The sequence below is a fragment of the Argiope bruennichi genome, chromosome 10 (assembly GCF_947563725.1).
Source record: "Argiope bruennichi chromosome 10, qqArgBrue1.1, whole genome shotgun sequence".
In the NCBI taxonomy this organism is placed as follows: domain Eukaryota; kingdom Metazoa; phylum Arthropoda; class Arachnida; order Araneae; family Araneidae; genus Argiope; species Argiope bruennichi.
In genome coordinates, this window is record NC_079160.1 from 20,636,917 (window position 1) to 20,664,177 (window position 27,261).

The 27,261-nt window shown below is 34.2% G+C and overlaps 1 protein-coding gene across 1 annotated transcript in view; it reads right to left on the reverse strand.

The window, feature by feature from the left end:
* The window catches only part of LOC129988485 (G1/S-specific cyclin-D2-like), a 50,558-nt gene that overhangs the window by 8,627 nt on the left and 14,670 nt on the right, over positions 1-27,261 (reverse strand). The window contains exon 3 of the mRNA XM_056096723.1: positions 20,873-21,029. Within this exon, the coding sequence (XP_055952698.1) occupies positions 20,873-21,029 (157 nt within the window). The remainder of the gene's footprint in view (positions 1-20,872; positions 21,030-27,261) is intronic.

The following is a 27,261-nucleotide window of genomic DNA, read 5'->3' on the forward strand; positions in this document are numbered from 1 at the left end:
CAGTCTATTCAATACATACTTATATGGACGTATTTTATTAAAAATTACTGGCTTTCAAATTAACTCAAAATATTAAAAATCAGGAAAATAGTATCCTCGCCACCTTTTTTGACTCAATAAATTGAGCCGGAAAAACGTGATATTGATAACATATGTTATCTTGCAATTGCAGCTCTATTCGTTTCTTGTCGATTAAGCTTTTAAAAGTTCTTTGTTAAACCATACTCCAGCAACATGTTCATCAAAGTTTTGGAAGAAAAAGAAAATTGTGGAAAAGCATTCAAAAAAGGAAATTTTTATCGAAATTTAGCTGGGCAAATATTTTATTTTAGCTGAATGATTTTCCCGTGATACTGCAGCTTCGTATTAAATAGTAAAAGTTACTCCAATACTTAAAAGTGCTTTTTTAAGTTCGAATTCAAGTGATTAGAAAGTAATTGATTTTAAGATTACGGAATTATGAAATTGTGTGAATGAACAGGTAATCAGTTATAAGTAAAAATAACAGTGATTAGAATGAATGATTACCATAATGTTTAAACGCAATATGTGTGCAAGCGATTCATTTTTAAAATTTGTACATAACTAGACGTAAGAAAAGGTTTAAACGAATGATTAAGTTCAGCAACTGTAAACTTCTAATTAACGATAAAATATTTTCTTACATCCCAAACCTACATAAATGCTATTAAATTTTTAAAGAAAGATTTAATATAATAGAAAGTATATTTCTTAATTCATTATTTATGTTAAAAATACTGATTTTTTGATATTTTGCGACCCTTGGCAGTACACAAGGTGACAGCATTGTTAACAAATTGGTCAATTTAATTTCATATTTTAAAGCATATAAAGTAAAATCATATTAATGATTTACTTTAGATTCTTTTTTAAATTTTATTAACGACTTACTTTAATTTGTTTAATTTTAACTTTTATTAATGACTTATTTTAGATTATTTTTGTAAACTTTTATTAATGATTTATTTTAGATTATTTTAACTTTCATTGATGATTTATTTTAGATTAATTTTTTTTAATTTTAACTTTTATTTATGATTTATTTTAGATTAATTTTTTTCTACCTAAGTGAAAGTGAATGCTTTTTATTCATTATGATTCAGGGTAGCACTGTATTTACTTTATTACATCAGGACTACACATCTTTAGTATTTAGGCAGGCACTTCATGTTTTTAAATATTGTAGAATAAAAGGGAGATAATGAAAGAGATGGGAGCCTGACCAATATTTTAAGATTTATAGAATATTTTTTTTAATCGGTTTGTTTATGGTTGGTTACACCAGTCCTTGGTTGCCACCAAGGACCACCAGTTGGAATCCTTGCTTCAGAATTTCATTATGTTAACACTGAAGTACTCTATATTTAATTACGCTACTGCCTAATTTTCGAACTTTCGCCCGATTCGCAAAGCGGAATTCGTGCCCGTGTTATTCTGGCAGCACCAAGTGAAAATGATCGCCCCGTCACCACGACGAACAAGCTATAAGGAACTACATCTTTCAATCCCGAGCCAGCATGCGAGTGGGCGGCGGATGAGATGTTATTTCTTTGACATCTTAATGCAGAAAAGCCGTCGTTTTCATGCGCGGCCGGAAATGCATACCTCCGACAACGTCTAGGGCGGAGCGCATGTCTGCATGAGATAGTCGCGAGCCCAAGGGGATGGGCAGGGTTAACACAGGTGGTCTCCAGCGTAACAGGATACACTCTTTTATCTCGCAAAAGAGTCCATTTCAGGTTGCGAGAATTAATAACGAGCTGCAATAAGTGGAGGTGACATCGGGAAAATAAATGACCAAGCCACAGGCGTAATGAAAAGACAAAATAGAAAATTCTTTTGCTTTAGCAAGTTACATTGAACACTTTAAAAGGCAGAAAAATTCAAATTCAATGAATCTGATTAATTTCGTTTAAAGCAGAGCTATAATCTAAAACTTGGCACTGTTTAGAAAGCAATGGGTTGTAGATCAACAATGAATGAGATAGAAAGTGTCTCTACGTTTAATCTACTTGTTCTATGTTTATTAATCAACTTGCGTTTAGACATAATTTTATTATACAGCACTTTAATTACTAACATCTAATACAAAATTTTAAAATTATGTTAGCTATACTATTAATAACAGAACCTAATGATATACGTAAGTTTTCCCATCAACAGGAATTTTTAATTTTATTTAAATAATATAAAAACATCAAATATCTCTTCAATAACATTTGCAATCAGTGTATATGTACATTCTGGAAATGCAGCATGGGCGCTATTCTCGGCAGACCACTATCATAATCCCATCATAACATCAGTAATTATACCAAATAACTTTAAAGTTTTAAACATAATATTCAAATTCAATATCTAAGAAAATAAAAGAAAAAAGAAAAATTAAGGTTAAAAAAAAAGATGAAGGCCAACGCAAATGCTTTCCGGGATGTTGCAATAAAAAAAATTCAGCAAACTTAAAAAATGCAACACCGCAAAGCAAGAAGGAAGCAGGTTATTTTGGTCCATGCCAGGAAAAGAGTTTCAAGTCGTTATAAAGACCGGATACGAGGATGTGAATCTGAATCTTAACCACAAGCCACACATTACAACAATACCAGAGTAGAGAAGAGAGCAACAGTTTACAAAGTACTTTATCCAAAACAAACTATCCACTACGTTAGCTTCCGCCTCCTTTTATGTAATGTACAAAATTAAAGGGTTTTTTTTATATAGATATTCGCAAAAGATTTCCTTGTACAAAGTAATTACTGCTGCCTCTTTCGCGTTCAATGTGCAAAAGCTCCATTCTAGGTTCTTAGTGGTCAGGGTCCAGTGATCACCCCCCGTCCCCCATGACCCCCATTTCATGAAATTGTATTGTAATATTCAAAGAATATACAATAAAATATCTATTTGCTTTGAATTCTTCTAAAAATATAGTTTTGGAGAATTAATTAAACGAGTGTTAAGAATTAATTTTCATTAATATGTGTTATTTAAAAACATTTAAAGAATTCAATATCAAAGCGCATAATTTTTGACAATACCTTTTTGATGTTTAGAATGTTCTAGTAAGTCATATTTACAAATGATAATTATATTTCCCTGACAGGACAAAGCCATTTTTAAATTATTTAATCGTATCATTTCATAACTTGTAAACTTAACATCAATTTCAATATTGTTATGTCATTCAAAATTCCAATAAAAGTCCAACGGCGAATCAAATAATAATAGATTTACATGGAAAAACATTGGAATACTGATCTCATTCCATCAGACTTATAGCATGCACAAACAAAAAAATTCTTTTTAATGGATCTCAAATTCCTAAATACTATGAATCTACGACACAATAAAAACATGCTTTTTACAAGAGCGGGGAGAATAAAATAGAGGAAATAGCCCAGTCAACAATTCTAGAATTTTTCCCATTTTTTCATGCCATGTCTCAAATTTCATGCATTTCCTACCATTTGAGCACAAAAAAAAAAAAAAAAATGAACCGGTGGAGTTATAAATATGACACCCCGAAAACACATTCCTTTCGTATTATCTCCTTCAGTCCCTTTAGTAAACCCCTCATGTCTCTCTACCCCCCCCCCTCCCCACTTCCATTTCAGAGATGGCAAGAAGCCGCTCCCAAGCGTTGCTAGTTGTCCTTGAGATGCCTGACAATACACCTGAAGGTCACGCCAAAACACAGGAAAAGGAAAGGGGTAATTGGCGAGTCAGTTCGATCCAGGTTCCCATCACTTTGGCATTAAGTTCTTTTAATCACTTGACCCTTGAGAAGATGGTTCTAGAACAGTGGGTGCGAAAACGGTATATGATAGACATCACGGATGACTTCCACTGAAACATGGGAGACACTCCATAGAAAAGAACCGACATCCGTGACAGAGGTAGAGACTCGATGAAGGTCCCCAGCAATGATGGCATCGGAAAACAATGATTGTTACACAAAGATAAACGCGCCTTTAGATTCATTGAGTTTACACGCGCCATGTTTAACGCAATTGAGGCCTAACTGAAAATGTAGCCTTTTACTAATTACTGACATACTCCATTTTGAGTCGACCTTGAGTAAAATAGTTCCATGTGTCACACGTTCGAACATAAAAAATATTTGCATTAATTTTTGCGCATACTACAGATTTTAAAAGATGAACACTTATCGTCACCATTATAAGCAGCATAAGCCGTTCTAGCTTGAATATTAAATTCACCTGTCAAACATTCAACCAGATTCATAGAAAAGAAAGAGCTCTTGTTTCAGAATTAATTAATGAAAGCTGAAAGATATGCCCGTTATTAATATCCACTTATTTGCAGAATCGAGAAAAAAATCTTCTCCATCGTCGACATCAATCAATGAGCATTTCTTTCAAATGATAAAATAAGCTATCACTACAATCACATTAACCAGGCAATTTAATCACTGGTAGAACTTAGACGACGCGATTTTCATTACAGAGCGTTCAACAATTAATGCAATAGCAATAATATGTTGCCGAGGTCTGGAAAAGTGTCTAAAGCGCGCTTTTATAAAAAGTATCTATTTGAGTCTTTATCCCTCCCCAATTTGTAAGAAGTTATTCAACTGGGAGTGATAAGGATTTTAGACAAGGTCTTTAAGGAGGCGACTCACAATAACAGGCTCATCAAAACGCCGATTGGTATGAAAAGATCTTTCTTCGTACATTATCAAAAAATAATGAGGGGAGTCGTGTTCATCTCTTATCAAATTTAGAAGCAAATGGGCCACACGCATAGCTATGAGTTAAACAGAAATCTGTCTTTAAAACTTTTTAAACAAAATTGAATGTTTATTAACATTTTCAGCTCGGTGCCTTTTAGATCTCTATATGCCGAAAACGAAATAAAAATTCCTATTCAACAACACATAGGCTAACTGAAGTTCCTTTATAATAACATCAAATAGTTTGTTTGTTTGTTTTTGCATTATTAATAATATAAAGAAAAGTAAACGATTATGGTTCTTCTAAATAGTCCCAGGTGAAAAAATATATTTCATTTACTCTCTACTCAGTGACAATTATCCAACATTCTCACTAAGACCATCAAACTTGTAGGCAAAATTTCTTTCCATTATTATGAGTTCAATGAAATCGAATTAGCAATATTGGGATGCGTTTCAACAATATGTTAGATGAGTTATGAACCACTCTTTCGATAACTACTGCCGCAGCAATAGAAAGAAAAGTAAGGTTTAGATGTCCTGGCATCGAAGACAATACTTTACGCATTTTTGAAGCGTTTTAAGTTAAATGCTATGTTTTAGATTCTGTTAACCATGGCAATATCACTATTTAAATTAAGATTTCTAAAATTCTTTTAAAAAAAAGTCGTGATTCTAAATAGTGATAACAGTGCTTCTAACAGATTCTCTAGCAACCATAAACATACTGAGAATGCCCTTTCATTTGAAAAGGATGCTTTCAAATTAATTCATCCATGTTTTGATAGAGTACCGATTCTTGACATTATTTAATGTTTCTACTTAAACTTGCACATATGTGCCATCACGAATATATAAGCAGCTGAATGTGAGGGTGAAGTGCAAGAAGGCCTTCATATTCTGTATAATCGTGATTTTTTTTTAAATCGATTTCTCGTAAATGGCCACAGACGATTCTTAGACGAGTGAAGCCAATTGGTAGATAGCATAAAATCGCCGATGCTCTTCGGAGAGCTGCAAAGATAGAATACGCACGCAAGGCGGCTCCTCCTGTGCGCGAGTACTTTTGCTGCTGATAATACTGCTCGATAAGCAGTGAGAAATAAACAATGTTTCAAAAAGAGTATCAAGTGTGCAACCAAACGTGTACACACGGGTGGCACTTCTCAAAACATGGGAAGGCGTTGAACTTCATGGAAAAATGCAGGAGGGAATTCGTGCAGCTGATGTTTGCTGAGCTGCACTTACTCAGACACTTCCCAGTAAACGACTTTTATTAGGTCAAAGAAACTGATCAATGAAATGGGATCGTGATATCGGCACTTTTCCAACATTCGGCAGCGGTGTGTCGACCCTTGCTTGTTGGGAAACAACAGTAGCCGTCTTCCAGAAAGAATCATAAACATTTAACTTCACGAGTTTAATTTGCTCGAACCACGCAACTCGATTGTGTAACAACTTCTGAACACTTATCAAAGAAATAAAATAACAATGAAAACTGCAGGCATTTATAAAATCTCTCTCTCTCTCTTACATCATGTATCGTTTGGTTAATTTATAAGAAATTAAAGATACATTATCATATTTGGACTGAAAAAAAAATAACCGTAACAGTGTCAAAAGTGCCGATTGAAAGTCCACAACTTTTGTATTCTAAAATGCATACAGATATAATCATAAATTAAGGATTTCTTTATCAAATCTTGTGAACATTTATAGCTGCGATGAAATTTAATAGAATGAGCTACCACAAAAAAAAATAATAATAATAAAAAGAAAATGCATATCAAGTAAAAGATCAGCATAACAGTACTCTGACAACAGGTTCTTTTATTTTCAGATTATTATATAACATATTATATAATTAATGCGCGTGCGTTAACACACAGAGTGCTGTTATCGATACTAGTAACTAATCAAATTCTTGCATATTCGCTAATAATTACGTTATTTGTGCACCCAAAAGCATGGATCTTTTCTGTGTATATGTATGTTCTCAAATGAACTTAGGAGAAAAAAAAAGACGTGTTTATAAACCTGGTTCGATAGAGACTGTGGAAATCATCTTTATAAAATTACAATCATCTGAACATTAAAGAATCGTCAGGCCAATTTTGCAACCAACAATAAATCATTTGGAGAAAATTAACTTTTGCAATATACTCTAACTTAATGAGTTTAATCAATATAATCAACAATACTTAATAAGTACAAGTAGGGTTGTAAGTTCAATTTGTAGCACGGAACATCTTTTAAATAATATCTAAACGTTTAAAAAATAAATAATGGCTATCAGAAGGTATAGGGTCCTCCTACGCATGTCGTAGATTTTTTCCTGGGCGTGAATAATTTCACTCTCTAAGGGAAGTAACGCCTCTTTATTACTTATTCAAACTTGGTCGCCGGTAGACATGCACACATAAAAAATTCTACTACAGTGGAGGTCTTTTTCTTAATTGGAATTCTTCTTTCTCATTCACGAGATCCTATTGAAGGGAAGCGAGTGAATGAATGAATGCACGAAAATCACGTGATCTTACTCTGCTTTAATAAGGTACTAGAAAATTATATTTGGCACAGCCGTTTCGTTTGTAGAGCCCTCCCTACCTCTCCAACTTCACGACCTTCATGTAATCGCTCTGTAATACTACAGCAATATGAAGTTTTATTGTTATATGCCATGTCAATGTACAGTAACCATTTAGATAAATAATAAAGCACTATGAAATTGGAGATATAAAAAAATGTAGCACGATATGCGTGATACTTAAGCGCTGTTAAGCATTTTCTAAGTTCTACGTAACAGTATGGGAGATAGAACAGATGGACATTACCGATTTGGAAAATGAAAAGACAAGTTATAAATCAAAACTTAAATCTGCGATGTATTAAAATTGTATTTAATAAAGAGTAAATAAAACAAAAAGAAGCTTTAATTAGACATTTTTTTTCCTACGATATTTTTTCTAGAATTTATCAAAGTGAAGCTTTTCAATAGCCATTGCATTCCTCCTGGAGAAAATGTGTGGTGTGAAAGGAAAAACAAAACAAAAAAAATGAAGATATTATCAAAGAAAACATCATTTTCCTTTACCGCGCCATTTGAAAAAGTGTAAATTATTAGCACAATGTAATTAAATCTTCTTAAATCAAAGTATAACTTTTTATAGTAATTCACCATATCCACAATATGCAAACTTCATATAATTCCACCATAAAAAAAACCCAAAACAACCTGTTATTTTGAATTCTTAGTTCTTCTCGGTGGCACCAGGGTCGTTCTAAACTGATGCGGGCTTCCATTCATAAAAGAAAAGAGTGAATGAATAGTAAGCGCGTTCTCCCTCCCACAGCAGCAGGTGGCACAGGAAAAAAGGGGCACGGATTTTAACCCTGAAAAAGGGAGGGGGCGATAGGTGACACCGTGAGATAGCGGAGGGGAAATTATATGCACCCATGGCTGTGGAATGCATATTCACCTCCCCCTCCCCTTCTAGACCCTTAACCAGATGGGAGTATTTACGCTGTTTGAGCACCAGATGGCGCACGTACACCATCGAAAACATTATCTTCATCATAATAAAATCCATTAGGCAGATTCATGGGAATTGTTGAATAAAGTCATATGTGAAATTTACAAGTAAATGGAATAAGACATTATAATTCTTATATAAGTTATATAAATTCTTTAATATTTTATGATTTTCAAGTCGCAGAAAATTGCAGTTTCAAAAAAAAATTAATTACTTCACGTAGAATGGAGGATCTCAATTCTGAAAAAATGTGTTTTAATTAATAGACTATCTAATCTTTTAGACTATTCACTAGATGGCGACACTATAACCAACAATTCGATGAAACAAAAGGGATTGTTTGGTGTCTTTGCTAAGAATTAGCGGGGGGGGGGAGTGAAAGCGGCCAAGGTCGGAACGTGAACGAAGAAATTAATGGAGAAAGCTTACAGTGGGAAAGCGCTCACTCGAGAAGTAAGATAAATATCTTGCAAAAAAAGCTTGTTTGTGATAAACATCCGACTATTATCAAGATACCAGGGTATTTAACACTGATGAAAATAAAGCATCAACGGGATGGGAAAGAAAAATGACAATGATTGTAAAGATCACACATTTAGAAAGATTTGGACACTTTTATATAAACAGCCCGTCACACAAGAAATTAACACGGGCTTTGCAAGGTGAGAAATTAATGAACAAAAACGAAAAAGTAACTGTTGATTACAGTAGATATACAAAACATTGAAAAATCTATCACTAAAAGCAAAATTATCGATTTATTTTTAAACAGAAAGCATTCTATTGGGACTTAACGAAATTTTTCTAAATGCCATTCTGGGAAAAAGCAAAAAAATAATAATAATAATAATAAATGGATTTGTAAGTTATCACTTTAAAAATCGCTACATCGTAAACAAAGATAAGAATTCGCTTTAATAGTTGGGTTGTAAGTTGACAAAAGCAAAGCGATCTGTCGAAAAAAGTTATCCAGATGTGGCACTGCAGAACAGTTGGGTATCGCTTCTTTCAGTCGTAAAAGTGAGAAGAGCAGACAGACGGACGAATATCTGGTTTATTTCCATCCACCCGCCACGTGGCACTTTTATCTTCTTCACGCTGTTTCGTAACAAGAAATCGAAGGCTTTGTATGAAATGCTCCGAAATGCACGCGCGGCGTGGATATATTCAATGCAGATATGTAAACACCGCCGCAAAGACTGCATCTATCACCGCTTCATTTTAGACCAGTGGAGCAAAGCTCAACAGAAGGAAGTCGGACTTCGACCCCAGAAACAAAAAGATCCCAACTTCCTCAGCAATTCGAAAGGCACACGCTCTCGGTATGTTCCCAGAAACGCCACAACCCCGAAACACATGGCTCTGCTAAGAGAATTAGCATAAACCTTTTAACCCGGCCTAACAAATCTGGCTCTGGATCATAAATTCTGCAGGCTAGCGGCACAGAGCCCTACACAATGTTCATAAACATCCGAAAATACTCAGAAAAGAGTTGGTGAAATGCTAACTGTAACTGGTGCACTTTGTTCAGCCGCAGTCGATCAGCAGATTCAGCTGTGGTTGAATGATGGGCCTGAAATGCCGGGTTGTCACGATCTGTCGGGCAGTTTTCTCATTTCTTAGTGCCAAACGGTGGACGCACGTATTTGCAGATACTGATCATGTTTACCGTAGCAACGGGCAAATGGTAAAGATGCCACACGCCCCCCGGAAGTTCTGGTGCATTCCCGGATCTACTTAAGGTAGAACGAGGAACAAAAGAACCTCCCCCTCACGATTACTTTCATCTTTCCGTTTATATCAAGAGATCATCTACGATACCCTCGGGTAATAAAATGGGTTTTATCAGATTCACATGAATACTGATTATATTCTCTCATCATCTCCAAGTTCCCTCCTCCTACATGGAATTCTATATTAACATATCAAAAGAATTTCTCACTTAGTTCAGGAACATATTTTCATTAAAAAAGAAACTGAGATATATCTCTCACACTCGACAATTATTTAATTTGTAAAGTAGAAATTAATAATTTTGCAGGCTTACCAACTTTAAAAAAGTCTTTAAAAAATCTGCTTTTATAGCGACTTTTTTTGATTCACTTCCGGACGACAAATACGGGATTCTTATAATAGTGATTGATATGTCTCGCAGTTAATAAAAAAATCAATCTATTCCTTTATTCCCTATCCCGTCGCCAAATCCGCAAGCAATAACGGATAAAAAAAATTATAAAAGCATTAAAAGTTTTCCAGAGTTCAAATACGAGAATCAATAGTTAATTCTGATCCGAAGTTAAAAAAAAATATATATTAATCTACATTCTTTACAACATCGAAACCGATTACGATTTTATTGATAAAACAATTAATAAATTTGTTTTGAAATCAAGAATCCGACAAAACATACATTAATATAACAAAGAGCTGAACAACAAACACATGCTGCAGGTCAATTTTCTTTATTCATACAATCGATACGCACGACTACGAACGAACCCGAATGCCTCATAGCAGCAAGATCGACAGGACAAAAGGCTTTTTCAAGAAACCCCGGTCGGACGTGATCAAACACTGAAGACGTACCATCTGCACAATTCAATCTATTTATTTTCCGGCACATGATTAGTCACAGAATTTGTATTATTAAGAGACGGTTCGTTTGAAATGAAGACAAGCGGGGCAGATATGTGGCGGCTTTTCACAGTTGCCTCTGGTATCAATGATTGGTAACTGAAACACAGGAAAAGACAGTTTTGCACATTTTGGTCCTTGTCGGCAAGGAAGAGAAACATTTGTTTGATAGACAAACAGGTTTAAACTTTCACATTAAATGGGTTATGTGAAGTTTGATCAGATACAGGGCCGCTCCGAGTGAAAAATCACAGACTTTATCGAAGTAATGTTCGGAACAAATACATCCTCTGGGGCTTCGAATCCGACTTTTGTCAACACAATCATGTATGCAAAAGTGTTAAATTATCTAAGTCACACATACTAGCAAACACTTTTATGAGCACACATATTTTTTTCTCTCTCTATCTTATCATTGTGAGGTTATGTTTCTTATTTATATCAAAAACACTCACTTTTTTCTAAATATGATCATTAGAAGTATATTCATTTGGCTGCACTGTAAAATAGTTTTTAAACAAAGCAGCTGGGTTTCATTTTGTGCATGCGCATCGGTAATAAAACAGTAATACTGAGAATTAAACACGGTACAGCAGCGGCGTATATATTTTTTGATCAAAGCAGCCACGCATGTTAAACAGGAAGTGGAACTCCATTCGAATTCGCTGTAGTGCTGCAGCCTTGGCCTTAATTACTTTTCGTACATGGGAAATTTTCAACTCGTATCATGGAACATATTAATAGTGAAACACACTTAATGCGAGATGCTTCGATAGACAAATGGGGTTAAACGACACCAATCACAGCCGTATGGATGTTAAATGCATTATATAACATCAGGCGTATAGAGAAGTGCTGGATATTATCGTCGATTCATTAGTACATTTTATCATCGCATACCTCCCTGATGGATATATATTCATCCTCGAGGGACACCATAATGGAAAAATATTTTTCAAGAAACTAAAGTAGGCTTAATATACAAGGCTTTTAAACTTGTTTGGGTTCTTTCGAATCAAGGATACAGAAAGTTCGAATGCTGCTGCGAAGCTACATGGTAGACAACGAATAACCAATGAAGTATTGGAGATAAAAGTGCCACCATGTGAATTTTTAAAACAAGTCTATCCCCAATGCCAATAATTAAAGGCATTATTCTTCATAAAACTTATCTACACATAAGACATAAATTCGCAGATTTACCCCCCCCCCATCCCTTTCGTCTCTCCTTCGAGCAAAAAGAAATATATATATATTTCAGCTAGTTATTCGAATAAATACATTTTACAAGCTGGAAACATTTAAACCTATAACAAAAAAAAAAAAAAAGGTGCCATTAAAACGAAATGTTTTTAAAACCCATAACAAAATAAATTAAAAAAAAAGAGAGAACAATTCAATGGCAAAAACCGCTAAACCTTTAGCAGCATATTTCTTTCTTCATTTATATCCAGAATTCAAAATCAGAGCAAATAATTTTACATCAAATATATTAATGATTTTGAGAACAAAACTAATTTAATCGAATCGCGTTAATCATATTAATGCTACATAAATTCGTACACGAATGCAACAGAGAAGCATGTATTTCACAAGAATTTCCTGACTAGCAGACAAGTGAATACATGACTTCAATTTGTATTTTATTCCCAAGAGCGAATTTAAATATTTTGCGGCCCTAGGCAATGCACATTCTAAAACTTCCTCTTTTAATAAATTGAAAAATTTAATTCGAAATACTAATTAAAAGCATATTAACTAAGAAAATCTGTGTCAAAATATTTTACATGAGTATATAAGTATTAAGATCACCAAATTGTATACTTTGAAAAAAATCAAGCAATTTAAATTAGAATTCCAAGAATTTTTTTAAGATATAACCGAATTCGCATCGGCCTACCATGATGGTAAAACAGGTCATCATATATAGTATCATAAGTGAGAAAAAATAACTACAATAAACGATTAATATCCAATAAAATGTTTTAATTCCATCAACAATTCTTTACTTCCTGGTAATAGCCAATATTTGTGATGCAAACACTGGAAAAGATTCAGTTCGTGCTGTACAACACACACTGCACCGAGCTCTAGAAGCTGTCGGCCAACTCATTAACAGTGCACACACAGCAGTGTGCCATGCACATCTGCAATAAAAAGCACACAAAGTAAAAGACTGCTGCACCAAGGCAGTGCAATAACTCCAAACGGCCTAAATTTGCGGAAGTCGACGTTTAACGGTGTGTTCCCGAGACGTTAGCACGGAGACGACAGGGGCAGTGTCCTTTGGAATAAATTCATTTAGCCCAATGCACCTTCAGTATTTGCGGGGCATTGTATAAACCATTTGTGCGGGGAAACGGAGAAATTAAGGAAGTCTGTGAATGTATATGTAGGCGCACGAGCGTGGGCGGAACTTGGGAGCCAGACAGTCGGCGGCTATCGAAAAATGGGGGGAAGGGACGGGGAGACGGAGCATTGAACTGCATATGCACACCGCACCAACTTTTTTTATTATTTTTTTTTTCTCACTTGACATTCAGTCTTGTTACGCAGACTGAGGATATGGAAATATGGCAGAGGGATTTCCCATTGTTTATAAACATTGATCGGCGCGCGGCATCATTAACAACAAATAAACCTCAATTAATCTAAGTGTAATCATATCGCGAATCGCCACAACTTTATTCGAAATAATAGAATAATAACGGATAATTACGTAATCAAGTTATAAATGAAGTATCAAAAAACTTTCATAGCTTACACAAATATTGTATTATATAAAATAAGTTTCAAATTTGTCAATACACAGACTGACAACAATTTCAACAAGTTTCTAGCGTTTATTGAAATTTCTAAGTGGCATGGCACAACAATCTACGACACCGGATAGACCATATGTCTATCCAAATAAGAAGTTAAATTTCCACCTGTTCTTCTAATTTTGATCAGTTACGGATGAGCAAATTCGGTGCAGTTTTACTTGTCAGCTAGTTAATTATTCTTTTTTAAAAACGGTAAGAGGTTTTTAAACAATAAACTATAGAATAAAATCGATTCTACAGCAAATTAATATTTTTAACCTACATAATTAATAAGAAATTCGATTTTTATAAGGGATACATAGTAGTAGATAATAATTAAAATAAATAAAAATTAAATAAAATAAAGGAGTTAAGCATGAAAATTCTGATTCTAGGAACATCGCTAAAACTTCTTATTTGATTTTTTTTTCAAATTAATCTTTTTGAAAACACAAATGTATTAACATAAATATTCAATATCAATTCGAACTAAATATCATGCTTTTCTACAAATATTAGAAAAAATTAAAATTAACCAAAGGTATTGAAGGTATTGATTGTAAGGTATTGAAATATTTGAAAGAACAGCAACAAGCTTAGCATTATTCAAATTTTCCAAACAAAGCATATAAAAAGTTATATTACGTTTTATTAGAAATGAAACGCAAATGACATCATTTCGGCAGAGTCAAAAAACATTCTAACGATTCTGGAATACACGACACAATCAGCAACAAAGTAACTCAATTTAAGAGATAAAAATATATCTGAAAGTTATGCAGAAGGGAATCGGGTGAGGTGAAGCACTGTCTGATAAAATGTTACATGTTTACACAGTTAGTACGCTGTTTTTAGAGAACTGAAAAGTTAAGTACTCTTAGCTGGCCAAACAGGAAGCCATAAAAAAGGAATTAGCATAAAATTTTTCCCGGGGCATTTAAGAGATATTTAAAGCAGACGATTTTTGGCGTAAAATAATTAAATAAAATTGTAATTAAAAGAAAAAACAGTTTTAGAATTTTCAGACATTATACTGCCGTACGAACGTAACAACTATCGACATATATAACAAAGAATGTTAAAGATTATTTAATATTAGTATTTAAAATATTTAATAAAAAAAACTTAAAGAATCTTTCATATGTAGAGATCGAATTCATCAAAAAGAAATAAAATACAATACGAAAAGAATTTTTTTTTTAATTTCTACAATCTTTTATTTTATAAAAAAACATTAAAATCATTGCAAAAATTCTAACTCAAGAGTCATTCTTTCATTAATTTTCCTTATAAAAAACATCTAGTAACATTCGGTCAGAATGTTCTACGAATATAAAGAATCGTTTGCAAATAATAAAATTAGAAATTAAAAATAATTAATAAACTGATCAGAAGTACAAAAAAAGTTTAATATTTTTGAGATTAGGTGTTTAGATTAGGTATTAGAGATATGACGAAACAATTTTGTTTATCATGTGTCAATTGTGGTATTTGCTACGTTCTGCGTTGTTTTGCAAAAATGAAAAATCGAATGCTAAGAAAATTTGTATCGTTTGCTAATTTAATAAATCAGAGGATAAAACAAAATGCTTTTTTTTTTATTTACGAAAAAAAATTCTATCAATGATAAAATAAAACAAAAATTTGTTTGTTGCGAGTCATTTTACACATAAAGAAACATTACGGAATTTGCCGCGAAAAATATCTCTTGTGGAATGTATATGTCCTTTTAGCTTAAATCAGCCGGAGTTCCGTACCTTGAAAATACACTTCAAGGGATAAAGCGGATTCTTATCTGTCAGTGTGGTGTCAGTGGCACTGGAAAAACTCGAGTGCTACTTACTGATAATATAACTAAAAAAAAAAGAGCAAAAAAAAAATCCGAAATTGTGGCGGCTTACCTTATTGTTTATAAGGCTTTTTCCTTTTCCCTGGCTGATGTCTATCTTGGATGGTATTCGCAATGAACTCTCGACAGTAAACAGATGAAGTTTCCCCGTAGGAGTTGTTGCCCTCAACGTAACACTTCGAAGACCACCTTGCAGGGGAGAGGGAGATAAACAAGCACGCACGAAACCGTCAACTACCTTCCAGACGGATTTACACGTTCCCGTTAAAAGGGAGTGGGGAAGGAGGGGTGAACCCATTTGCACGCCGACCGTAACTAAGAAGATTGACAGTGTTGAAACCACTGATAGCGATTATGTTTTGTCAGTTTTAAACCCTCCTTATTTATATTGATTTTTATTATTATTATTTTATATTATTATGTATATTTATTATTATACTTATTAATATTTATATAGGTACTTAGTTTTTAAAAAAGACGAAAGATCTTATTCGCTTATTCAATATTTCCAATATGCCATCTTCTGACGGAAAAAAGATTGAGTGAACAAATTAAAATGAATTAAATAATAAATATTATTGAGAGCCTCATCCAAATCTCGAAAGCTTCAGAAAAGTAAACATTTATAATGAGAATCTTTACAAACTTCAGAAGAAGAAAACATTTGAATAATAAAATTCCCTCAGTATCATTTCCCTTCAATGAAAACGATAATAAAATAATATAATATCGATCATTTTTAAAATATAATGCTTATTAATATGCTTAAGCAGATTTTGGGATCTTGAAATAAAATGAATTTATTTATTTCAATGTAGGGTGAAATGACTTATTCCAAATCTCTATAATGAAAGTTCCAAAAGAAATACAAGTAGGAAATTATTTATAATTATATAATGAGATAAAAAGTTTTGTCTATATATTGAATTTCTAGGTCATATACATATCTCCATCGAAAGGATAGTTTGTATATTAGATCCGATTCTTCATGAAATAGTATAATATTTCACAATTCCTCATATAAACAACGTACTGAAGAACTATAAATGGATATTATCAAATTTTAAAAAAGAAATAACTATTGAGTTTCTCTTAAATGTGAGTAACACGCTGAAAAGTTGATCAATCGAGTAATCTCCACCTAAGAAACGTAAATATTAAAACAAACCGATGACGTATTAGTGCCCTTCAAAAACTAAAAACTACAGATCTGTTACGACAAGTGCACGACTCAGCAGAATATAATCATATAAACGAAATGCAAACTTCAATCATCTTGCACTTGCTTAATTAAGTGTTGAAAAAAAAGCGATATCAACTCATTTCGTATTACGTTTTGATATCAGGACAGCAATTAAAGTAAGTCATGTATATATGGATGACAAATTATCATTTTATAATATTACTTTAAAAAATATTGTCCTTTCAAAGCATTTAAAATATACTACTTTAAAAGTTTGAAAAAAAATTATAGGCAAGAATAGTTTTCCTAAAATAATTTTCCAGTGACTGAATAACACAGAAACCCAACTCCCCCAAAGGTTTAACAAGGTTAATGACACCAACTTCTTGAATCAAGCCCCCCTCCCAGGTACTATTCCACGGAAACGTAACACGGATCATTTTGGAATAGAAACTTCCATTTAACAGCAAATCAACCACACCTTTCCCTCTTCAAGAAAAAAGAAAAAAAAAAAAAAAAAAAAGAGCCACATCAGCGTGCCATTTAACAGGATATAAACGAGGCGCTAAATTCAGAAACAACAACAATAATCAAAGAAAGGGACCGACAAAACAAGCGTAATACTGCGGCATTAATATTCCAACTGAAATAGTGGCATCATCTCCGCTGACCACACCCCACAAAAAATAATCCTCGCCAATCAGCAAGCCCATCCGTGACAAAGGTGGAGTATGATTTCTGAAATTTTCTTGAAAGCCACGCCCACCGACGCAAGAATGTGATCCTCAAGATCGTGAGAAACGCAGAGGGAGGGCGAACGCAAACGATAATAAAAAAATATGTACGATGATGGTAAAAATAACAAGAAATAAATGAGACGCAGAATGAGGAGAGGGGTCGAAACGAGGGTCTTTCCTCATATGTAGCCGGATGTAAGGACGTTGGTAATTTGGAGTTCTAGACTAGGTCGGTGGTTAGGCAGTGTCTAGTTATTCGCGGAGGACCTGTCTTCGCAAAATCAATGGATGCCGACATTTTCAGGGAACGTTTCTGCGATGTGTCTCGCAATTTGTAGATCGTTTGTTCCTCAAACCGGCGCAACTGCCTCAAAACAAGGAATACATTCATTACACTACATGTTTGATAGAACTGAACTTCTGTCTTTTTAGGTACTTCCCTCCTTAAATCGTAACAACTCCTTTGGTAATTGCATCAAAGGTCTTTCTCTCTCAAATGCCTGAATACAACTTAAAAATTATTCCTATTTAATCTTTATCTGTAATTTCTTAATCCAACAAGAAAGGAATTTATTGTTTAAATTATTATACGTAAAACAGTTACATTATAAAATATCTAATAAGGAGCAACTAAAATTTAGCATGTCTTAACTCTTTAATAGAATATTTTTTTAGCCAGGCAGCAGTCTTGATGATTTATAAAAGGGGCAAAAGTACATTTTTAGTATCTAATGAAGACAAGGGATATCAACGCCAATTCTAAATTATGAGTTTACAAGCCTATGGATACAGTTTTAGGGAAAATAAACTGTTTATGTCCTTGAAATGATCGATTAGCAACGTTCACAATAATGTTTTCCATATCTGTCCTTTTTACAATCGGGAGAAATACAGGACTCAAATTTATAAACTTCACTAAACACCCTCACCTTTTTACATTGGGTTGTATATTATTAAGTGAATAACATATCACACTACTCCATTCATCTTTTTTTTTAAAAAAAAAAAAGAATTTCACACAGGCTCTATTTAGATATCAATAACGCAAAATAATAAGAAATATCGCATAACCTATGAAATAGACCATAAATAAGACAATCAGTATTTGGAAAAGCCTTACTATTTATCTTGCAGATTTGGCACACGTCAATCAATAATATTTAATTATTAAGGTATTTTAATCACACAAAGGAATTAATTCAAAGCTATTACGGATAATAAAAAAAAAGGAGATCCACAATTAAAATTAAGAATTCAAAAACTCAATAGATCCATCTCTCCAATCATTTCAAAGACAATTTCTCAAGCTTTGACAAACTAATTTGGCATTGGTTTTGCGTTATAATTCAGCATTCCCCCCCCCCTCCCATTCCTCATACTACAATGAGCCGCACAATTTTCAGCACTTCATGAATATATTCATCACATCCCTGAATCGAGCAGGATTTCTTAAAAATCCGCAGCTAACACATAATTTAGCTCGACATTTTTCAATGGATGGTTTATTTTCACTTTTCGGCGTGTGTTTTCTAATGCCGTCGTCACTCTCCCCTCCCCCTTCCCCAATTCTTTTATGCTTCGGGTTTCTTTTCCAAAATGCAGTATGTTCTCCGAGAACCTTCAATTAGATTCGGCGAACGTGGTTATAGACCTACAGAGTCAAGAGTGGACCACTTATAAAAATATGCACTTCGGCATCATTTTCCCTGCAGCCTGCTCTAACTACAAGCAGAGTTGTTTCTTGGGCCAGTCACCCCCCCCCCTCTCATCCACAAGTCGTGCTTTTTATCATTGGGTTCTTTTGTACTCGTTTACTGTCAATCGCATCCCTCTTTTTTTTTTCTTTTGCATCAATGGTTATGTTTTGACTACACCAGCCGATCGTTTAAGGTTTATTTTGCAGACACGAATTTCAAACTTTTGTTTTCGCCGAAATATTTTAACTTTGACTATATTTAAAATTTATTATCTTTTCTTTTGCTAACCATAGAAATAAATTAACGGATGGATTAGTTAATTTTTAGACTTGAATTCTGTAAGATATAAGCAAGTATGCTTGTTTGTTTTACATTAATTTAAAATAAATTATCTTTAATAACTATAGGTATTCTTGTTATTCATGATTTATCTTCCATACACATAAAAATTGAATTTGTTTTTATCATAAGAAATTTCTGGATTCAGTTTCGTTACATTATAGTCCCGTTTTGAAACTACACAAGGAAACGACTTCATTTTGATTTGTGGTCAGAAGACGAGGGGATATTTGAGCTCTCATCCCTTCCGTAGAGCTCTCATACTATAACAACGGAAGAACGTTTGTCCAACGAAAGATTTTGGGCGTACCACGCTTTCTTAAGCATGCGATTTGTGTCGGACAAATCATTAGCTACTAAAATGTGGGACAATCGATTAACAGATTTCAGTATATTACGATTACTGTTCATTTCACTGATTCCCTTCTGGACGACTTTACTCCACAGAGGGATCAAGTGCAGGGGGTAAGTTTAGCACTTTCTTTTCTTTGTTAGGCCAAGACTTCTGTTATGTCAGGCGTGTTTTTTTTTCACCTACTTAAGCTTGTCGTTTCGATTTTTATTTAAATTTAAAACGTATATTTGATTTCATATGGCTAGTTCATTTATCAGCGACTAATTCTGCTCTTAGCTGGGTATACTGTACAAGTAAATAAAATAAATATAATTTCCCCATTTCGCTCATCTTACCGCTATTTTGGTGGCCGAACTCCTAACCTCTGATAAAACTGGTGAGTAAAAGTGTTGTTAATGACTTCTCTGCCACTAGTGCTTGGAGGTAATGATATGTGCTATTGTTATCAATAGACCGCCAATCTCTTCTCCAACATTCGGATTCGCTAATGATTCTGCAACAAATCAAAAACATGCATAGAGTCCAGGCAGAATGGAGTCTCCGCCTCATAAGAGCTTAAATCGCGACTGTCACCACTTGAAAGGCCGGCGTCCTGACTTAGGGGTAGCGCGTCTTCCCGGTGGTTTGGGCGCCGCGGGTTCGAGTCCTGGTTCGGGAATGGTTGTTGCTTGCCATGTGTTCTATCTGTAAGCTGTGTGAATGAGCCGCCCCCCGTAAAAAGGGGTTGTGCAAACGAATGTGTGTGTTATCTTTATATGAGGTAGAAGTCAGACTTCTGCCTTCGGGTGCTCAGGGCCTTTACCCTCAGAAGCTACTGCTCCCCTCTTCCGTTGTAAAGCGGATACGACATCATCATCAGTTGAATGAATTTTACAAAGGGGAGGAGGAAGAAACAGTTGCAAATAAATACCTTTTAATTTTTCTTGAGTAAATGTAGTTGGTGAAAAAAATTGTTGAGTTATGAAATCACAATACCCAAAAAAAGACTTACATTTCTATCCACCAAAGATGAGTACTAGAGATAAGTACTCACCAGTTGTGCAAAGTCCTATGAATGTGTGCGCATGCCTCCTGATGAGCTGTTCACCTTTCATGATGCCTAGCCTTTTTAGGATATGTCCTACGAAGTCAAAAGGTGTAATAGCAGCTAAGTCCCACTTTAAAGTATTGAGCACCAACAATTCCCAACTCTGAAAGAAGAAAAAAAATACCAAAATGAGAATACTCCAAAAAAACAAATCAAGTATAATACACATAATTAAAAAAAGTTCAATAGGTTAATCAAGTTTTAAAAGTTATATTTCGTAACAAATAGGTCGCATACATTAATCATCTCCCAAAAGGAAGATTTAAAATCGAGTGATTAGATTTCCAAAATATCCGGAAGAATACAGCATTAGAATGGAAGATTAAATTTTCGCAAAGTAGCTACAGAATAGAAAAAAAACAGAAAGAAAATATTCATTTTCAATACACGAACATTAATGGACGTAAGCTGAAGTTCTAAAATTAAAAATGTGTCCTGCTTAGCCAGATTTTAACCATATTCCGTAAGATAAGGAATTGCACAATATTGCAAATTATTACTCAGTTATAAATGGTTTTATAATTTTTTATCAACAGTAGATTATTCTTAGGGATTTCATGTCGTTAATTTGAAAGACGAGACATAATAATAATAAAAAAAATCAGAATCATCAGCTACACACTTTTTTAAATCACAATTTAAGTTATTGGCATTCCTGAAGAAAATACATATATTCATTCCAAAGCATGCAACACAGAAGCAGACTACAACAAATACCTCTGACAAAGAGTATCGAGATTCACCACACATAATATCAAGCCGGTGAGCATTCCAACTGAAAAAGAGAACCACACCCTGCAGACCAAAACGATCCCCCTCTTTTCGGCAAATTCATGTCTAGAAGTAATAGAGAAATCTGAGTACAAGCTCAGCATGAATCCAATGGAGGTACACTCAAGAAAGGACCAGAAATAAAACATATCACAAGTGAACTAGGGAAAGTTCTGAAGAAAGAAGCCAAAATCAAAAGCGCTATGGGGTGGGGGAAATGCATTCAAGTGAATCTAAGCCCTGATTTTCTGGAAGGGAAGGAAGGAAGTTTGTCGGCAAGGCATCAAAAAGAGCGTTGGGATGAGGACGAACTATTGGGCAGTGGGAGCAGTGATTTGGAAAATGTAGGCAAAACTTCAAGCGGATTTATTGCTATCCTCGATAGGCATGCAGCCCTGGTGTAGAATTTCAGGGGGAGAAGGAGATTTATGACTACAAAGAACTTTTCTCAACCCCTGCTTGTTTACAATTACTCTTTCAGTGGCAAGTTTTATACTTTCTAAAAACAGTAATACGTTTAACATAAAGTTCAAACAACTAAAAACAGTACAAAATGCACGATAGATTTTGACAATTGGCAACATGGCAATGAACACACGGTTACTTGTTGGCTTGGCTTTGACTAAATGTAACTACATCGAGGAGCAAATCTGAAAGGAAATAGATACCCTTCCACACACCGATTTTCTGTCGGTCGGCAAAATATAGGTGAAATAAATTACTCCAGTAGTTCATAGAAAAGAGTGTGAGCTTGTACATTTGCCAACACCGATAAAATATCTGTCGACGTTAGCCATTATCTATCACACTGTCAATGTTTGAAATAACATACGTAATCCAATGCACATACCCATTTCTATCGACCGATGTTATGTCGGTATTCCAGAGGCGCATGTTATCCATCGGTCATTTACGCATTCACTGATTTCAAACAGCGTTCGATCTTATGACATCATTTTTTTTTTCCATGAAAGAAGCAATATTTTAATATTTTACTGGATATTTTTAAAATTTATAAAGCAATATCTTTAGATAATGATCCAAGTTTTCTTTTAAAAAGAGAAGTTTTCTTAATCAACAAAAATTAATTGATTCATCATTTTAACTGAAATCTTTACTGACATAATAAAATAATTTAGAATTTATTTTCAGTTAAAAATTATTATTCTCATTAGCGGATTAAGTTTAATGAAAGTTTTAGACTTGGATAGGAAACCTCTAAAATTATACATGCGACATTTTTTTAAATACATTTTAACTTGTCAGCCAATACGTTGAAAAATAAAATGAATGATATTGACATTTTTTATCTTTGAATTTTTTTTTTTTTTTTTTTTGTTAATAGAATTATGCTTTATGATAGTTAAATTACTAACAATTTTTGTTGAATAATTACAATGCTTTGAATTCAATTGTTTTAAATTTACCAAATATTGAGTATTGAAGAATTTATATTCATTAAAATAGTCTTCTAATGAATATAAATTCACCTTAATTCTCTAATAACAAGAAGTTCTAAAATATTTAAATTCCCTAAATGTTTTTTTTATTTTAATTGCACAGTAAAAAAAAAATGAAATGATGCATTTTAACAGAAATTAACAACTGAAAATAGAATTGCAAACAAAAGGATCGGCAAGCATCTTTCATTGCTTTTATTTATTTAATAATGATTGCTTATTTTTTTCGTAACATTTGTGGTTAATTACATGATAAACACGTAGATGGTACATATAATAAATTATAATCCCTAAACCTTATCTAAGAAATGAAGTTAATATTCAAATTGAAGTTAATATTTAGCAAACTAATTTCAAAGAATGTATCTCTGATAGAATGTTGACGAAACGAAATCGGTGTCTGTGCTGTACATCAATAATACAATGCCATAAACCCATTCAGCATGTGTAAATACTCCATACATTCATAAAATGATAGTCAAAAGATTTCTTTATTGTTTTATTGACCTTTTTATGATGCCTTCCCCAACAACAGCAGCGGAAAACAGCTTGGTTCACTCCAGTTGGCGGGATATGATAATTATTACATTTGATGGATGCTATGCTCCGCGTATAACTAGATCAACACCACAAAGAATGAAGAAAAATGGTGTTTTATTGAATGAAACCTCATCATATGAATCAAAGCAAACAAGAACAACTTCCATGATTGATACTCCACTGAATGAATAACTGGTTGTCTGGAGTATTTGCAATACGAATTCACTATAATAAATCGTTCGCAAATATATCCTTTTTTAAAAAAAATCTGATTTCAAAATCAAAGCAAGTACTGTTAGAAAATCAAGTTTGGCAATTATTCTTTCGAACTTGAAATGGATTTAGAATATCAAACGGAGAAAAGAAAAGAAGAAAATGTTGACGGGATACAAGGTACAATCTAGAAAGGGCATCATCTCTCTCTCTCTATTCTACTGTCCAAATCCTAATACAAACTACATATGTGAAGAACGGACATACAATTCTGCTTTATCTTTATCCTGAGTACTTTTTTTCCCCCCTTCTTCCCAACCAGTGGCAACCCCATAAGAAAGCGTCGAAAAACGATCCGTCTGGCCCAAGGAACGGGAGCACCCCAGACCGACCATACTTCTCGGTATTGAGATGGGGAGAGAGCAACAGGTTCCCAGGGTGTTCTCCGAGAGAAAAAAAAATTGAAGGGGGGGGGGGGGGATGCTGGTATTTTGCTCTATTTGGTTGCTTCCTATGGGAAAAACGCCCAATCCGAAAAAGATTTCTCTCTTCGCATTTTTTATTTTTTCAACCTCCCTTTGGATGGGGCTTTTCAGCGAGTGGGGCGGATCAGAGCAACCATGGATAAGCAAGAGGTTTGAAGAAGGAGTATTTTTTTCAATACTCTCCTCCATGGCCTCGTTTATTTTCATTTTGGTGGTGGAATATATCTTTTTTGCTTTTTTTTTTTCATCACTGTATATCAACAGAGCACCTGTCCTTGCATTGTGGAGGGCTTCCCGGCTTTCGCTATATGATATGGCCAACTTAAAGTTAAAAAAAGTGGTGTCTTTTGTGTACCGTAAAAATTAAAACAAGAATCTAAATTCCACCAACAAGGAGGATAAAAAAGTGGGAAGAATTTTTTTTCTTTAACCTCAAGATCTTTTTTTTAGTGAACAGCTGGCTTTCGAACTATAATATTATGAATACCAAGAGTAAACTTCTCCATATTACAATTCAAACAATAAATGAAGAAGTGAAGCAAAGTATGATGATATTTAGTTGGACTGATGAGTCGTTTCAAGGGAACATGAACTTCATTCTGGAGCGGACTTAGTAATTTTAAAACGGTCCTATAGTGATATGAGTCGATAAGATACTAGTGAGAGGGCTTTTGATTTAAGACATATTAAAAACATACACTCAGCCCTTCACACATACACATGCAGAATGAATTTACCCCCAACATGCCAAAACACACGGGGTAACTAAAGATCAGTTGAGTAATAAGCTGTTTGTACAAAGGGAAGCAGATTGGTGTGAACTACCTCGTTCAAAAAAGTCGGTTTTTCATCAATCTATAAATCACAACGATGCCAAACAAGCTCCAAACTTTGACTTCTACCAAAATCCACCTGGATTCCCTCCCCAACGAAATTAAAAGTATCGTCTAGCATCATCTACCGTTTACAATGAAGTTCATAACACACACAAGAGAGAACTTTTGGTAAAATTGGATCTGCAACCTACGGCCATTGGGTAAGTTGGAAAAGTCAATGCAACATTATGGCAAAGGCTTGTCAACAAATGATTATTTCCCCAGCAATTATCAATCAGCAACTGCTTATTAAACTGATAAAAATATAAATAAAATTTATCTTCATTGATAATAGGCACAAATCTGATTTACATATACAAAATGAAACGCAATGCACATGGCTTTTGAATACTGTCAACTTTAACATATCACAAGAAAGAGAATACAGTACTTGATAAAAGAGTAAAATAAATAAGAAACTGGACAGCAGCACAGCTGGTCGATCATCAGTCTTTTTCCCAATAATGATTCTCAAGAAAATTCTGAAAGGATGACGTGGGGGGAGGGGGAGGAGTTGTGGTCTTTTAAAAGACCACCACTCGACGCAGGACGTCCCATCAACTAAAGCCAAGTCCGTCTGTATCGAACCTTGACCTCTATTTCCCTTTAAAGGTCAGACCCATCTTTAACAGGTTTATCCTGCTTCAAAACAGTTACTATCAGTTTTCCCAACGCCGCACTTTCAAGTGGCGAAGGACTCGAACCAAAAACACTTTTTTTTGTTCATATAGCCCCCGCGTTCTTTCATTTTTTCCTCTTTTATTGGCGTGAGACTTGCCGAAAGGGTAATGTTCTTTTTCACGGTCATCCAGCTTCTGTATCTGCTGTCCTAAATTAGGAAACTGATACAATCTTACTCATGGGAAGGAATAAAAGCGCTTTGAAATTTATAGGGAGCCCGCGGTGTACACCGTATGTGATATCTTAACACTGAAACCAGATGAAACTTCTGAAAAAGTGACAGATGACAAGGTGGTGGCAATAAATTCGCAACTAATCCACAACGCATGATGTTTTGAACAACATTTGCATGCAAGCTAAGGTTACGCAACATATTTTTATGTGTGGAATAACCATAAAATGTTCTATCATGGATACTCTGATTTTTTTTTTGGTGTAATAGTTAAATTTAGCAAAGAATACTGCATTTCAAAAAGCAAAAGACTAATCGGCGAGCTCAAAACATGCTCCTGTTACTCTATTCACAGTGAATATTATAAATTATCAGTTTTTCGCTTAACTAGTATTTTTAGCAGCATTTCTTAACTAAGAAAATACGAATAACAATTAACTACCCGAAAAGAATTTTATCAAATTCAGTTTAATTTAATAATATTTACTTCTGGTTTCGCAATAACATTAGCGCTATTTTGGAACGGTTCTCGTGATTCAGAACCACGATCAGATGACAAGGAGGGCACCTGGCTCCACGCTTCCGCACCACACCAACGAAAAGACATCCCCCCACCACCACCAACGAATTTAAAATACAAGAGCCCTGCTTGTATGGTGATTCTTCAATGGAATTGGGTTCTGAGCCGTGAGCTCCCCAGCCAAAAGCTAAGGCTTTAGAGCGGTACATTATTATGACTTCAATAAAGAAAGTACGACTTTAAAACTCTCAAGATATCGTGTACATATGCTAATTTTAATTCACGAAGCCACAAAATTGTAATTCCTCCTCGACAAATAGTATAAATAATTACATGGATTTAAATATCACGGGCAAATCAGATCTTTACATTGAATTTGTAAAAATTTTATTCAAATACTTAATATGTACAAAAAATGTAACAATTTTTTTTAATTGCGAGCCAGTGATGTCTGACTGATATTGTATATGCGTGAGATCGATCGACATAAATAAAAAAAAAGCGTATAAAAAATGAGCCCCCGAATTGCGTCACCTTTCGGACTGAATCGACGCGATTCAAAACTATTTGAACGATAAGATATTTTCGGCGAGGCTCGGATTTTCTTGGGAAGGCCGA